Source organism: Mesoplodon densirostris, chromosome 11 (assembly GCF_025265405.1).
Source record: "Mesoplodon densirostris isolate mMesDen1 chromosome 11, mMesDen1 primary haplotype, whole genome shotgun sequence".
In the NCBI taxonomy this organism is placed as follows: domain Eukaryota; kingdom Metazoa; phylum Chordata; class Mammalia; order Artiodactyla; family Ziphiidae; genus Mesoplodon; species Mesoplodon densirostris.
The window spans coordinates 66,171,804-66,187,798 of record NC_082671.1 but is presented as its reverse complement, the minus strand read 5'-3'; the positions used below and the strand labels follow the sequence as shown (position 1 = coordinate 66,187,798).

The window sequence follows — 15,995 nt, the reverse complement described above, 5'->3', positions numbered from 1 at the left end:
CGGCAGGGCGGGGGAGGGGGGCAGAGGAGGGGTGACCACAAAAGGACACGGGTGGGACACAGGGCCCATCTGCAAACACACACAGGAGGAGGCTGAGGTCAGAGCAGACAGGACCCATGTGCAGAGGGCCGGAGAGGTGGCCAGCACCCCCGCGGAGCTCGCGAAGACCCAGGCAGTTACAGACACCCTGGCTCAGGCTGAAGAGGCAGGCCCAGGACAAGGGGACAGGACCCGCGAGGTCCGGTGATGGATGCGCCTGGACAGCAGACGCCCTGTCTCAAGGGCGTGAAAATGTGTCAAACACTCATGCAAAATTAAGAACAAAACATACGGAAGGACAAACACGCAGACACTCGACAGTGGATCCAACCAAATAGACACAGAGAAACCAGGGGGTCGATTTGGGCAGCGCTGGTTGCCTGCTTGTCTATGGAGGACTGGAGCGAGACACTCAAGTGCTCAACGAGAGGCTGCAAAGAGGGGCGGCCGTTTGAGGAGCGTGCACAGAGAGAGACAGCCGGCCGCGCGGCCGGGAGCTGCCGGCATGTTCCCCGTAGAGGAGCACGTGAGGTTAGCTGGCTCGCGTTTCTTTGCTCAGTGGGAGATGTGTGGGGACATTCGCTCCCGGGGCAGCCCGGGGAGCAGTGAGCAAAGGCAGATGAAAGGTTCTCTGGGCCAGCAGGGGGTAATGGTCCAGGGCCCAGGAGCTGGGTCTGGGAAAGGACTTCTAAGGAGAGGGGAGGGGAAGGGGCAGGGTGAGGGAAGCTATGTTAGACAGCAGATCCAAGCAGGGACCTTCACGTGCAGCAGACACTACAGGATAAAAAAATAAGAGGATGAGCCAGGTGGACAAAGACAAGAAGTGTTAGACGAGGCTGGGCGTGTGTCTGGCCGGCAGCTGTTTGCGCTGGTCCAGGGGCTGGAAGAGGCAGCTCCACTGCAGACGCAAACGCTGTGGGAGACCCCAGCAGACGAGACAGGAAGGGGGCCGGCGGGCCGGGAGAGCCCCCGGGGGGCAGTGGAGACAGGGAGAGAGGTGGGAGAGGAAGTTCTAGATGGGATCAGGCTGCAATAGAGACACTGGTCTGAGACCGGGTTCTGCTTTGAATTTTTTTTTTTTTTTTTTTTTTGGTTCTTTGGTTTGGTTTGGCTTTTGGCTCTGAAAATAATTAACGAACGTCAGTTATCAGACAAGACAGGCAATCAGGGACCATCACCAGAAAAGCAGGAGGAATGAGATAAAATGAAACCCAAAATGGCTGTCTGAGAGGAGAGACCACACAGAGGAAGGGAGAACCACGCAGGCAGCACCTGGGACGACAGCCGGGACTGGGACGCGACCGCTGGTGCCCGGCCCGGCCCCTCTGCCCGACTCCCCCGGGGTACAAGGGAGCAGAGTCACAGGGGACAGAAGGTGACAGCAGACTCCGGGCTTCATGGCTCTGCTTGCTTGCCAACCCTTTTCTGTTACTTGTAAGTCCCTCAAGAAATATCTTCTGAGTCGATAATAAAAAAACAGGGCCTTTTTTAAAAAAATGAATATGATAACTGACTTCCAGGGGGTTGCTGAACTTTGCCAGTTTTGAAGAGAAAGAAGAGGATGAACTGTGGGCACCAACTTTGAAATTCCTCTTTTTCTCAGTTAAAAAATAGACTGTTAGTTTTGAGTGGGGAAAGAACTTACTAGTGATTATAACTTGAGATAATCACGAATACTCAAGCTTCCCCTTGGAAATAAGGACCAGGAGGACGGAGGTGACAGAGACTGAAACTGACACTCTTGTAACAGGTGAGGTGACACCCGAGGGGTGTCAGGAGGGGGCACCCGAGAAGAAGGGGCTCTAGGTGGGAGAGGACGTCCGGCGAGAGGCCCCGTAGCTCGGGAATGGAGAGCAGTTAAAAACACCCAGACCTGACCTGGGATTCACACCAGCCCTCTCCCCTGGTGTTCTAGACAACCAAGCCTGAAAGCAGTTTTCTGAGAAAACCTCTTGGTTTTCCAGATGCTGTGCAGCTCACACCAAGGAGGTGGTGATGCAGGCCGGCCGAGTCTCCGGTGTGCCTCCACATCAGGGGAGGAAACCCCTGTGCTTCAGGGACAGAAGCTGCCCTCCAAAGGCGCACACACCACCCTCCTCCCCCACAGATCACCTGCCTGGAACCACCTGCACGCAGAGGATGAGGCCCCTCAGAAAACCCGCAGTGACACAAAGCAGAGGCGCTTGGTCTGGGTGCATGGGTGACCCTGGGAAGTGTTCACAGAAAGCTCCCCTTGGGGTCGCCCGCCAGCCCCATCAGTACCGTGGGGCGCTCCCTTTCTTTTTCCCCATAAGCTTCCTTCTTGGAAACCAGGATGCAGTGGGGTGTGGCCACTTTCGGGCCACACGGGCACCCCGGGGGGCAGGGTGGTGCAGAGTGCTGGTGCTTTGGCAAAAGCGCTTACTCACCGATGCACGTCCGACCGTCTGAGTGCAGGGCGTACTTCTGGTGGCAGCCGCACGTGGGGCCTGTGTCCGTGTCCTCACAGCTGTGCTGGCAGCCTCCGTTTCCATAGTTACAGGTTACTAGTTAGGCCCAAAGTGTACATACGTGTGTATAAACAGAATGACAACAAAAACGATTAGTTTATCGCCGTTGGTTGTTTTTTTAAGGGATGGGGGAGGAAAGTGGGGACATGAGACAGTCAGTGCAGAGGCGCACATTTCCCTGGACATCAGCCCCTCTTGGGGTCTTGGATGGAATCGCTCACTCCCTAGAGGCGAACTGGGGTGGGACAGAGAATGGACTTTGGGTCGTCTGGGCTTCGAAGAGAGCTGGCACACAGCTGATGCACTCAGATGGTGTTAGTTGAAGAAAGGGATAAGCTAGACAATTTTATCCTTCCTAGGTTGCAAAAGACACTTTACAATAGCCTGTCCCGATGGGGCAAATGTCTGTTAATAGCAGGCATACTCTTCAAGGCTGTGGGAGGGGGCAGGCCCACGTGAGGGCTGGCGCTCATTTCCTTGGCTCTCGTAGACCTTTCTTTCTTTTGCTTACGTCTTGGGGCACGTGGAAGGATGTCCCCACGGATGCCTATTCCCTCCAAGTCCCAGCAGCCACCTCAATCTCTATCCACTCTAAGCCCTAATCCTCCCAAGGCAATGTCCAAACAGACAGAACATGTGCAAATTAATGTCATCTCAGATGCAGGTTTGAAAGCGACCTTTTATTTAAACGTGTTACATAGCCTACGGCCTGGAGGAGCTGCTGTCCTTCAGCCCAGGATCTTAAAATGTTTCACAGCATCAGCAACCCAGGTCGCTGAAAAGGGGGCTGAACAAGCAGGAGCCCGTCTGAAGTAGGGAAAAGGAGAAATTCAAGTTTATTGAAGAGAATACACATTGTTCTCTCTTCCCAGGGTGAGGGATATCACAAAAGGAGATCCAAGATCTCCATGGCAGGGCTTCTTGCTGCCCCTGCTTTACTCCGCTGTAAGATGACAGGGTGCCTGTCATCTGTATGCAAATGGTACACCGGGGCCTTGAGGACAGGGTGTCTTCCTGGAGACCTTACCCATTTGTCCAGAATTCTATCTACACTCTGAATTTATTTGAAAACCCTAATGATGATCAGGTAAGCAGAAGTAAATCTCAGACCAACCACAGTCAGAGGGGCAGAAAATTCCAAACGGGCACAGCCTGAATGATGTTTTATCAGGTGACCCACGAGCAGGGCTGGGGCCAGAGGGAGGTCACTTGGTGGCAACTCCCTGGTGAAGGATTCCAGGTGTTCCAGAACTGAGTTCTGCAGCTGCGTTTCCCAGGTACTCCTCCTTTCACCCAGAGAACAGCACGGAGGTTCTGGGGTTTCCAGCCTGAGTGATGCCGGCCCTGCCAACCTGGCCACACGCAGTCTCCCTGCCAGGTGAGGAGGACGCGAGGAGAATGGTTCCTACTCACTGCCCCAGACACTGTCCTCAGCGACCAGTGGCCCTGGCGGGCTGCCTCTTCCACAGGGAGCTTATGACCATCCGAAGGAGGGACCCAGCTTCCGGGGCGACATTTCAAGGACATGCAGGACTGCTTCAGGAAACAGCTGGGGCTTTGTCACCAAGCCCTCTGGCCCCTCTGTGTGGGAATGTCTCTTCTCCCAGCATTTCTGGGTGCCCGGCAGCCTGCAGTCAGGGTATCTCATCTCTCTGCACAGGAGGAGCCTCAGGGAAGCCAAGGTCCCGGGGGGCTGGCGCTTAGCACGGATCTCAGGTGAGGGGAGACCCCCACCTTGGGCTGGACATCATGTGTCTTTCCGGACTGAGAAAAGCCCCATTCAGGGTGGGCAGGGGTGGACCAGTGAGGGGGCAGTTCTTTCCGGGCTCTGGGCTCCAGGAGATGGACGGCACCCTGCAAGTGGTTCTACGGAGGACACGGGCCTGTCTGAGGCAACCGGAGCGAGGGCCACTTTCTTGCTCCCTCTCTACAGGCCCACGTGCATCTCCCAGACCACACGGGCGGAGCTGTGAACACGTAGAGAGCCTACAGCACGTACACGTAAGTAAATACTGGAGCCCTGAGCTCCGGGAAGACCCAGAGAAGGAGGGAGAAAACCTCCTCTGGCCCTGGAGTGAGTCCTGGGCTCTGGAGGGAGGCAAGTTTGGGCACAGTCCCGTGTCCCGCTCGTTCATAGCGGCTGCCTAGGCCAGGCCTCAGCCCCCGATCCAACTCCAGATCTAGAATTTCCTGGGCCTCAAGCGAGCTCAAGGGCTAGAGGGAAGTCTCAGAGCTAACTTTACGCTAATCCACAGTAACCACACAGAAGAAACCAAAGCTGACGGGGTGGACAGGCAGGGGTGCCATCCCTCGGCAGGAGGGCTGCAGGGCAGTCACCCACTCCTGGGCTCCAGGATGGGTCCTGGACTCTCCACACACCTTGGCCACACCCAGACACTGAGCAGAGGGTGGGACTCTATCTGCTTTACCAAAAGTTCGGGGCGCGGGCATAGCTCTTCTCTGTCCGGGTGGGGCGGGGGAGTCTTGGCCGTGCACAGAACTCTCCTTATCCCTGACCTCTCAGACCAGGTTGGTCCCTCAGGAGATGCTCTCTGAGCAAACCGTCCCCTTGTAGCACTTGTAGCACTCGCCCCACACGGAATTATAGGATTAGGCAGCCAGTCAGTCAGTCCCGGCCACTTCCTGGGGCCCACAGCTCTCTCTCCGGCACCTAGCTAGGGCTTGGCCAGGGCGGGCGTCAGCCAGTCTTGCTGACTGAAGGAATGTGCTTTCCTCCTAGCCGAGCCTGTCAACAAGCCTGCCCACGCCACATATGCTGGTCCTTGGTTCTTGGCCCTTGTCCTGAGGAAGCTCAGATTACCCCACGGGGAGGACTGGGAAGCTGGAGTTATTCCTTCTCTGTTCTGAAGGTTGCCAGGTGGCAGGAGGTTTCTCTGCAGCTAAAGGGATCCATCTGGTGTAGAGGACAGGAGGGCCTGGGTTAGAGCCGGGCATTTCCCTGTCAACAGCGTCCCGGATTGGTCCTCCCCTTGGTGACAGCATATGTATTGATCACTGCGATCCCGCAGGAACGACTAGAAGAGGAAGGCTGGTCCACATCTGGGACCAACCTGGGCAGGAGGAAGTGTCTTCGCCTTGGGGAATGGATGAATCAGGAGTGGGGGCTGGAGCACGAGCTCCCTTGGTGATGGGGACAATGTCTGAGGCATGTGTGTCCCCGAAATCTCGATGACTGAGGAGAGTGGAGGACAACTGGAAGAATCACGATGACTAAGGATGACGGGCAGGCAAAGGCCAGCTGTCTTCTCCACAGGATGAAGAATGGAAAGAAAGGCCATTTTCTTTAGGAGAGCTGGTCAGCATCTGTCTCCTAGTTCAGTGGCCAGCCTGGGAGCTGGACTCAGACTCCTTCATACCATTTTTCTGCAGCAGAAAGTGGGCCTGCTATGAAGTGCTTGTCTCTGGCCAGAGACAGGCAGCCTCCCTCCACTCTTTTCAGACACACAGCAAACATCACACCCATCTGGGCATCCTGGCTGCCCAGCGAGCAGAGGCCACATCCTGCCACTCCCCACGCAGCGTTGGGAGGATGCACTGCGTTCGAAGCTTTTGAGGACGGAGCGTGTTCAGCCACTGTCTCACTTCACGTGCTGGCTCCCATTCCTCCTGGGGAGTGCTGCGTGACCACAGTAAGAGGCTGGATTACGCCTGCGTCCTGCAGGCTGACCTCCAAGCCGGTCCTGAAATGGCACCTTTGACCAGAGGCCTCATTCAATCCAGATTTCCCAGGGTATCATCATCTAGAGTGGGCCTTTCAGGGCTAGGCTATGAGCTCTGGCCTTTGATCCTGGAAATAAGCTCAGCACAGCCTGCGCTGGGACACCCCACCCCCTGCCCCGCCCCGCCCAGAATCAAGCTCCTTGCCTTCCTCTTTCTTTTTTTTTTTTTAAATAAATTTATTATTTTTTTTTTTGGCTGCACTGGGTTTTCATTGCTGAGTGCGGGCTTTTTCTAGTTGTGGTGAGCAGGGTCTACTCTTCGTTGCAGTGCACGGGCTTCTCGTTGCGGTGGCCTCTCCTGTTGCAGAGCACGGGCTCTAGAGCGCAGGCTCAGTAGTTGTGGCACACGGGCTTAGTGGCTCTGCGGCATGTGGGATCTTCCCTGACCAGGGATCGAACCCGTGTCCCCTGCATTGGCAGGTGGATTCTCAACCACTGCGCCACCAGGTAAGTCCCCTCCTTGCCTTCTTTATACCATTCTGTTACCAAGGGCTGCCCTGGCCCACTGAGAACCCACAGTCCCTCCGTTCCTGCTGAGGAGCTCGAGCACAGGGCCAATGGGTCTCTTGGGTCGGGGGCAGGGGGGAAGGAAGAGGTTACGATGAGCACTGGCAGGGCTGTCACACAGGGCCCTGCCTAAGATCCAGCCCAGGTCTGGGGCTGTGTCAGTGGCACTATGCCAGGGAAACCCCAAGCCTGGGGCTTACGGCCCCTGTCCCTCATGCCTCCCAGGCCCCTTCGGGGGGGCCCTGCCCTTCTCCCCCCCCCCCCCCCCGAGAACTGAGTGCCCTTCTCAGGCAACGTCCAGCAGACTGGACACACCCCCCCGCAAAGCAACGGCAGGAGACGCGTGGGAATGTCTGACCCCTTTGCCTCCATCTACCTACATGTGCAGTCCTTCTGGTTGTGGGCAAGGTCAAAGCCGGGCCTGCAGTCACAAGCCACACCACCTTTGGGCGTCTCCCGGCAGATGTGGGCACAGCCATGGTCTTTGTTCATGCAGTTCATACCCTCTGGGAAGAGACAGACAAGAGAGGGGTTGGGGACCAGGGAGAGAGAAAATTTCAGGCTTAGGAGAGATAACCGGTGAAATGTCACAAGCAAACGTAGTGTTCTTGGGCTGCCGTTGACATGTGCATGGCATGCACACGGGGGGTGCACCTAGTCATCCAGATGGCAATCCCCTAGGGGGAAACTGAGGACACGGTGCCCAGGTCTAGAGCCAGGCCTTGCTCGGAGGGCCATAAATGAGCTTGCGGGACCCACGGAGGAAACACTCCTGACCTGGGTCAGATTACAGGGCATGGGCTACAGAATGCTTCCCAGGTCAGAGGTTTAGATGGTTTCCCCACGAAAGCGGATGTGGGTGGCATTAAAAACGATGGCGGTGTGCAGCACTTTTCAGTTTGTATGGGGATGCCACAAGCCCCCGTGGGGCAGGTGGAGACTTGCATTTCAGCCTGGGCGCACAGAGGAGTGCTGATGGGTCAGGGTGCCGACACGCCCCGGCCGGCCTCCAGCTGTTGCACCCAGAGGCGCCGGCAGCCTGCTCAGCCCCCTCGCACTGCACTTCTGCACAAGTCAGACGCTGCCGTGCTGGCCCACTGGACCCCGGGGCAGCAGAGGCTCGTCCTCACCAGCTCCACGGCTGTGTCCTGAACTAGACACCGCTCCGCCACACACAATCCCCCAGCTTCCAGAAGGGGTCTCTACGTGTACCTGGTCGTTGCAGTGCTCCCCAGGACCCATGGAACCCCCAGCCTCAGTGCAGAGCCCTGCAGGCCCGGGAGCCCCGAGCAGACGTCCCTCCGCCCTCCGGGCTTATTCCGGGTCCAGGCCACACACGTCACTGTGTTCCTAATCACAGCCTGAGATTCCTGCTGGTTGGCAGATGTTCCTCTTTAAAGCAAAAATGTTTGCAAACCTCAGGCACCTTTTCCTCCAAGGCCTCAACTTAAAAGGGCAGTTAGCAATGGACTCCCCTGCTGGCTGGGAAACTTCAGAAATGGGAGACTGCGGCAGCGGCTCAGGGCTGGGCCACACCACTGCCTGCTCCGGCACCCCCATGCTCTAGCTGCAACGGGCTTTTTTATCTGGAGCCTTGTCCACGTTGGCCCTGCCTGGCAGGCCCTTGCAGCTCGTCCTCTGGCCGACTCGGAAGCCCTGTCCCTCCCAAGGCCAGCCAGGTTCCCTGTCTTCTCCCCTCCCAGAGGCCTCGCTGAGTGCAGAGCTGGGCTGCCCACGGGCTTTGAGGGCAGGAACTATGGACCATCCACCTCCGGAGGCCTGGCCTCTACACACCACCCACTCAGGGCCTGCCAAGCATCTCGCCAAAATGCACTCTGAGGGCCCTGGTGTGATCAGGGAGAACAAGGGTTCCCTGGGGTGGGCCGTTTGGCCCCTCTCCTGAGTCACCCACAGCTTTTGGGAAATCCCCTCCACCCCAGAAGACTTGATTCCCCCCTCCCTGTCTGCCTGGAGCAGCTTGGAACCCCCTTCAGTTGACCCCGGTTGATGTTTATCCTCCTGGTGATTTGTGAGGAGTTTCCAGAATTTATGAGGTCAGGGGTCAAGTGAGAGGTTAGAGGTCACAAGTCCATCAAGAGGCTAAGTGCAGATGAAAGGAAGAGCTGCTGTCCGCCCACACCGCCCGGAGGCCTCCTTCCCCAGGTGACTCACTAGCCTCCTGTTCAAGGTGAGGACTAGCTCAATCTTGACCTCGGCCACTTTAAGCATGGGAACGGGGCAACTGAGAATTGACCGATAGGGGCCAGTCGGCTACTGCTGCCGCTCCAAAAGGCGTGTGCACAGTAAGGCCCGTGCCACTACGGCCCTCCCTCCTCCGGGAAGCCTGCCTTGGCCCTCAGGCCCGTCAAGGGTCTTTTGGACACCCATGCTCTCCTCGCTGTGGGGTAGCTGTGTGGCTCCCCTCTGCTCTCCAGGTGACTCAGGCTGAGCTCTGGGCCTCCTCAGTGACCTCACCGTCCAGGGCAGGTCTTGCCCAGGAGGGGATGCTCCGAGTCCCCACAGTGAAGGGAAGGGAAATGGAATAGCCTCGGGTCTCGGTCTCCCAGCTGGCAGCGGTAGCCACCAACAGCCGGGCTCATGTACAGCTGGAGTGCTTCTGCTCAGCCCGAGCGCTTCTGGAGGCTCCTGACATGGTGGTCGTGAGAGCATTGCCATCACATTTAAAAATGACCCTAGCAACCACTCCAAAGAAGGCCACAACTGCCTAGCTAGGGGCCGGGGGTACGGCTTCCTCTGTGCGGGTGACTCAGCCCCTTGCCCAGCTGTGGACGTGGGAACTGCGCAACCTTCCCCTCCACCCTGGGGCGGCACTGGCTTCCGCGGGCCATGAGAAGCTCGGCTTCATGGCTGGCAGGACCACAGATGGTCAGGGCTGGACGGCTCCTTGCCATCCATCTTCCAAATGGGGAAAATGAGGCCTCGAGGCAGGGGTGACAGTCCCAGATCATACGGCAGGCCTGGAACCCAGGCTGCTGGGCTCCCAGCCATGGCTCTCCTGGTCTGGGCGTCACTGAGCTACCCTTGTGGGACTGAGATGACTGACAGGCAGCATGCATTTTCTGGGGTGAACAGAACTAGGAACCTGGCACAGAGCTGGGCTAATAAATGGTACCTGTTACTATTCGTTGTCCTCAGAATTAAGAGCCTATGAAAATTCAAGGCAAATTCAGACTCTGTGAAGCTCTCCAGGCAGCCCCTCAACGAAGCACAGAGCCCCTCGCTCCTCTTTGACCTTCACCCGGCTGTGGCTGAGCATGAGGGCGGAGCCTCAGCTCACCTGCAGAACCATCACGAAGCCTCGTCTCTCCTGCTGGTGGCACCTCTCTAGCCTTTCCAAACAGCGTGGCGTTCTTCGAGCAGCCGTGCTTTATGACAGCTGGGGTCCCGACCTCTCACCTGCTTGTCCTCTGAGTCCCCACTCTCCCTCTGCAGCCACCACCAGCCTTCCCACTGGGCTGGACGTATAGCAGAGCGGCCTCGGGCAGGCCTGGCCCACGCCCTCTGCAGCTGCTCTGTGAAAGGTGACGGGCTCTCATGAGCAAGGTCACTCTGGTGGCATCCTAAGCAAGGGGAGAGCTAAAGGGCTGGCCTATGAGACCCACGCCTCAGGGCAGCGCTGAGCTGAGTGGCTCCCCTTGGCGGCTAACTGATGCCTTCCTTCACTCTTTGGGCGCGGCTCAAGCTCTGTCCCGCAGACCGTGGGTCCTGGCTTTGTCTCTTCTTTCCAGCTGGCACAACGCTGAGGGCCGGCTCTGCACTTCTCCCATGCCTGTTTACCTGCGGCCATCCCGCCCACCAGCCAGCGAGCCCCGAGAGGCCGTGTCTTGTCCCTGCTGTGTCCCGCGCCCAGAACCCTGGCTGCACACGGCAGATGTTCAGGAGATCTTACCGGGCAGCGGATGCAAAGGTGCCAGAGGGAGAGTCCAGCCCCCAGGCCGGCAGGCCAGCCTGGCCACATGCTCACACCATCAAAATGCTCTGAGGAAGGCTGAGTCTCGTGCAGGAGGGGCCGGGGCCAGGGCTTGCCTGCTCGTACCTGAGCCTCTGGTCAGATACCTCCTTCCCTCTTCTTAGCTGACAAATGGGTTGTCAGAACGTGTACCTCCAAGGGTTGCCGTGAGGCTCAAATGAGAAGACCGTGAAATGTGTGTGGCACAGAGCGGGTTCCTAAGGAAGCAGGGCTGTTCCTAAAGCTTTTCTACACTGCTCCTGCTTCCTTCTGCCTTGTGTAAAATGCGAGTAGCTGCTAAGTTGCCCTCTCCTGCCAACCGTAGGTAATTTGAGGGGAGACCTGACCTTTATTCTTTTCTGTATCCCAAGTACCCAGCACGGGGCCTGCCCAGAGTTAGGGGTCAGCAAACAGTAACTGAAAGAAAGCAAAGAAGAATGGGGGCGAGAAAGAGAGGGAAGGGAGGAAGAAGAGAGAAAGAGGGAGGGAGGAAGAGGAGAGAGAAATGAAGCCTTTCTTACCTCAGAGCAGATTAAACCCATTGCCTATTGTTTAGGGGGCAAGACGAGAGGCATAGAGAATTTGGAAAGCACTATTGTGGCATTCGCGCTGTGTGTTGTGTGAAACACAGCATCCCAGGTCGCCTGACGTAGGGAGTTCACAACGCACGTTAAAGGCTCTGAGAAGTCCTGCAGGCACTCGTGGACAGCCCCCTCCCCCTCACTTAACACAGTATCCTGGGGAGCTCTGCCCCAGCCCCTCTGGGAGGCTCTGGGTTACAGGCTTAGAGACCCCAGGGTGGCCCACTTCAGCCCCTCACCTTACAGATGAAGCCACGCTGGCAGAGGGACTGCAGAGGGCGCAGGTCGGGTCGGGGAACACGTGGAGCCTGGCGTGGCCTCCTCTGTGCCTCAGAGCCTCAGGGGTAGAGCGGACAGCTCTCCCTTCTTGTCCGCCCAGGGAGGCGGTCCTGAGCACTGCGAGCTAACAGGGGTGGTACTGGGGGGGCTACTGCTGAGGGCCATGGGGCCAAGTGGAAGTTTGGATGGGAAAGGTGAACCCCGGGGCATGCAAGGTGCGTGTTGCCAAGCACTTCTGCTCCAGGAGAATGCACCTGGGCTCCACAATGGAAGGGACTTCAGGTCCCCCACCCTGCTGCAGCCCCATCCCAGCTCCTCTGAGGCAGCCCGGCCCACTCCCGCCAGCTCTGGCTGGCACACTGGCTCTACAGGCTTCTCCAGAACAAGGGCGGAGCCCAGAACTGGGCACAGAGCAGGCTTCTGCGAGCCTGTGGAACCGAAGGGCCCTGTCTCCCTCTGTCCTCCTGTGGCCCCCTGCTTTGTACCGTGTCTACTCTTGGGAGCTGGACCACAAGAGAGCTGCCCCGGGGCCAGGTGCAGCCACTCCCTTGGCCTCACTCCCCATCTTGATACCATGCAGTGCTGAGTCCAGCAGAAAGCCCTGTTCATCTCCCCTCCTCGAGGGGAAGTGAGATATAATTTCAGAGCTGTTCCCAGAAATCCCGGTCTTCAGGGGCCTGGTGCCAGTCAGGCCAGGCTGCCCGCCAGGTCGAATCTAATTTGATCCAATCCATCCAAATCCAATTACGTGCTGCAGACTCGGACCGAGTGTCTCCTTGGTGCCCAGGATGGGGCGGGGAGCGATGAGGGCACAGAAGCTTTGCTGACACATCGCCAGGTCCATATTCAGACTCTGACGCTTGCTGCATGACCTTGGGCAATCCCTTCACCTCTCTGAGCCTTAGTTTTCACCTGTGAAAAGTGAATAGTTTTCGGACCTGCCTCCCAGGCACTCACTCAAGGTGCAGGCCCCTCCTCTGGGCCAGTGAGGCTGGCTAAGGGTGCAGGTAAGGACCTGAGGGGCTTTATACTGGGCAGGGGAAGCCATTGAAAGGTTGTAAACTGGGCAGCGATGCACTTTGTGTTAGAAAGATCTCTGGATGCTGCACGGAGGCAACCTGCTGGGGCAAGAGTGCAGGCCAGAAGCATGTGGGAGGCTACTGTTATCACCCTGAAAGGGACGAAGGAGCCTGGAGGGATGGCAGCGTGTGTGGGGACAGGGACAAAGGCTGGATTTGGGACACACTTCAGAGCCCCTTTCTCTCAGTTTTCCAGAAGACATGATGTAGGGACTCGGGCTCTGACTGTACTTTCATTTAACGTAACCCTCACCGTAAGTCTAAGAAGTGGGTATGGCCGTGCCCATTTTACAAACAAGCCCATGAGAGGCTGGATCAGGGTTGGGGAAAGACGTGCCAGGGCCACACCATGCACAAGAACTCTGGGCTGCACCTTCCTCTCCCAAGCGCCCCGAGCTTCCTTCTGACGGGCCCCTCCCCAGGTTCTTGCACTCTCTAGGCCCGGTGACGGGCCCCCGCAGCCCTTTCCCACCAGGGCCTATTTTCCCAAAGGCCTCCTATCATTTTTTGATGCTCTACAAGAGTGTGCACAGAGGTAAACGATGGCGGACTCTGACTGCCCCAAACCAGTGCGTACGTCGCGTCTTCTGTAGAGCAAAGTTCACGGATGCATCTAAAGCAGGGCAGTGGGGCTGGGGGCCAATCTGTTTGTACTTAGGGGCCAGCCTTTCTCGTAGCCCCCGGCCCAGAATAACAAAGCTGGAATGTGTGCCTCTCAGGGGTCGTTGCTATGGCGACTTCATCAATAACATCATTTTCCGCATCCCTGTCCCTTAAACACGCAGGAAGGGAAGGCAAGCTGGGAACGGCAGAGCAGGGAGAAGAGAACAATTACCTTGCTACATCCTCCCCCAACTTGGGAGGAAGGGATTTCCCTCCCCTTCCACCTCATCAGTAGAAAGTTACGGAGCCCAGGAAGAGGCTGGAGCCTTGGGGGTGGGGGTGGGGGTGGTGACAGGAAGAGGCTGCTGCTTTCCCCAGCCCAGACTCGGCAAGCTGGCCAAGCCAGGCAGGGAGAAACAAATATGGGCTCCCACATGCTTCGAATGGGGGCGCTGAAGGGAACGCTAGCAAGGTCCTGCCGTGGGGGGAAAGGCACAGGGGCGGCAGCAAGGATGGGACCGTGGGAGAGGTGACGAGGACAACAGCCGTGCACGTCCGCCCAGAGCCGCCTGTGTGCCAGGCTGAGCCGCACGCTTTACATATGTTATCTCGCGAATTCTCCCCACCGCCTCAGCAGGGCGCTTCTGTCCCGTACTGGCCCACTTAACGGATGAGAACACTGAAGTACAGAGCGGTTAATAGCTGAGGTGAGGGGGCCGGATCTAGGGGCAGCCCTGAAGCAAGACAGAATAGCGGGCAGCTCTGGGCTGCGAAACAGGAAACTGAAACTCGCTGCAGACGGATGAGGACCCACCGTAGCTACCGCGATTGAGTGCCTTTTGTGCCCTAAGCACTTTACGTGAATAACCACCTTTAAGTCTCAGGACCATTTTTCAAAGTAGATGCTATTATCCCCTCTGTGCAAGTGAGGAGAGTAGGACCCAAGAAAGGCTGGTAACTTGCCCAAGGGACACGGATGAGACAGGCATACCGTGTTTCACTTCAAAACCTGTGCTCCCCATGGACTTCTAAGAGGCAAGGGAGCATTCACGGCCAGGGGAGGGGCAGGGACACCCGAGCTGTCCCCTTCTCTTCCTTACCTTTCCCCAGGGTGGGAAGCACGGAAACGACCCAGCCCCTGCCCTCCCTGGCTATGTCCACTTTTCCACATTCTGTCTCTCCAAGCCCATATCAAATGCCAGCTTCTCCAGGATGCCTGATTTTTCACCCCAAACCTCCCCCGAGTCAGGAGTGACCCCTCCATGGTCCTCAGACCCCCTGCCTGAGCTGGCTGTGGGCTGGGAGCACACCCTGTTCTCTCCTGATCCGCAGGGCCCAACCCCAGGCCCGGCACAGAGGCAGGCCCTTATCATATCACTCTGCAAGGTAAGTAGTTCTGTCATCATTTTACGGAACCATTCAGAGAGACGGAGCACTTTGCCCTTGGTCACTTGGGTAGGATGTGGTAGAACTGAAACTTGAACCCTGTTCTGTCTGACTTGAAGACCTGCCCTTCTCCAGCTGCAGAAGGAACTTTCTAGAGCATAAACCTGACTGTATCTTCCCATTGCTAAAAACCCTTCAATGCTCCCACCCCAGCCAGGGCCCAGGGTTCGGCTGAAAGTTCTCAGCATGGCACTCTAGGTCCTCCCCATCCTCTGCTTGCCATGGCTCTAGGGAACAGGGACACTTGGCTCTCGGCCAGCAATTTGAGATTCTGCTTGGGTGTCACCTCTCCTAGGAGGAAGCCCTCCTTGTTTCCACCCTCCCCTCAATTCCCTCGGATAGATTAGGGGCTTGGGCTTCCACAGCCCTCTGGACTCCCCTCTCTCATAACACCCACCACACGAACTGTAACTTCTGGGTTTGCTGGGTTCCCCCCACCAGACTTGGGGGGAGGTCCTTGAGAGGCAGGGCCCAAGCCTGAGTCACCCCTTCGCCCTCCCCCCGCCCCCCGGCCACTGCACAGTGCCCATTTCAGGCCTGAGAAATGTTCGCTAAACCTGGCTACACTGGCGAGGGGCCTGGGCTCAGCCACTCTGGGCTTTGGACTCTGCATCAGAACAGCGGCCAATACTCGGGCAACAGGACATGTCTGTCTGCAGGCCCAGGCCTGGCTGCCGCCTGCAGCGCAGTGCTGGCCCCAAGCCTGTGCCGCCTGCCTGCCCGCCCGCCGGTCCGGCTCCACCTCGATCCCCTAATTACACTCTAACAGCATCTGTGCCTGGATGGTGCTCGGAGAGGCTCTCATTATGGGGCCTGGGCTTAGCAGACTGCAGGGCTCTGTCTCCCACCCTGTGCCCCTGAAATTACATCCTCCCGGGCAATTCTAGGCCTGGCCGGGGCGCCAGCAGCCGGCTGCCCCAGACTAGACCCCCAGCTGACCACGAGCCCAGCCCACCCCAGGCTGCATCCCTACGGATGGCCCCACCTGGGAAATAGGAGTAAGTCTGTGGGCTTCACTTGCCCAGAGCACCTCAATGCCAGGCCCCATGCCAGGCTCTTTGCAAACTTCCCTAATTGACTATCTCCACGATCCTGAGTGCCAGTTACCGTCAGCAGGCCCACCAGACAGGTGACAGTGCTGAGGCTCGGAGAGGGCTCCCCCACCTTGTGCGGTGGTGCAGGGACCTGACCCCTGGCCAAGTGCTCACTTCACACACCCCCAGCCCTGTGCTCACTTGGCTGCCTCGGGGGCCCTCGAGGGG

At 57.8% G+C, this 15,995-nt stretch overlaps 1 protein-coding gene across 2 annotated transcripts in view; it reads right to left on the bottom strand.

Moving 5' to 3' along the window:
• SCUBE1 (signal peptide, CUB domain and EGF like domain containing 1) overlaps nt 1–15,995 on the bottom strand; it is a 129,685-nt gene that overhangs the window by 51,480 nt on the left and 62,210 nt on the right. For both annotated transcript variants that reach the window (XM_060112475.1, XM_060112476.1), the window contains exons 5-6: nt 7,156–7,281; nt 2,448–2,564 (exon numbers count right to left, since the gene is read on the bottom strand). In XM_060112475.1, coding sequence (XP_059968458.1) covers nt 2,448–2,564; nt 7,156–7,281 — 243 coding nt within the window. The remainder of the gene's footprint in view (nt 1–2,447; nt 2,565–7,155; nt 7,282–15,995) is intronic.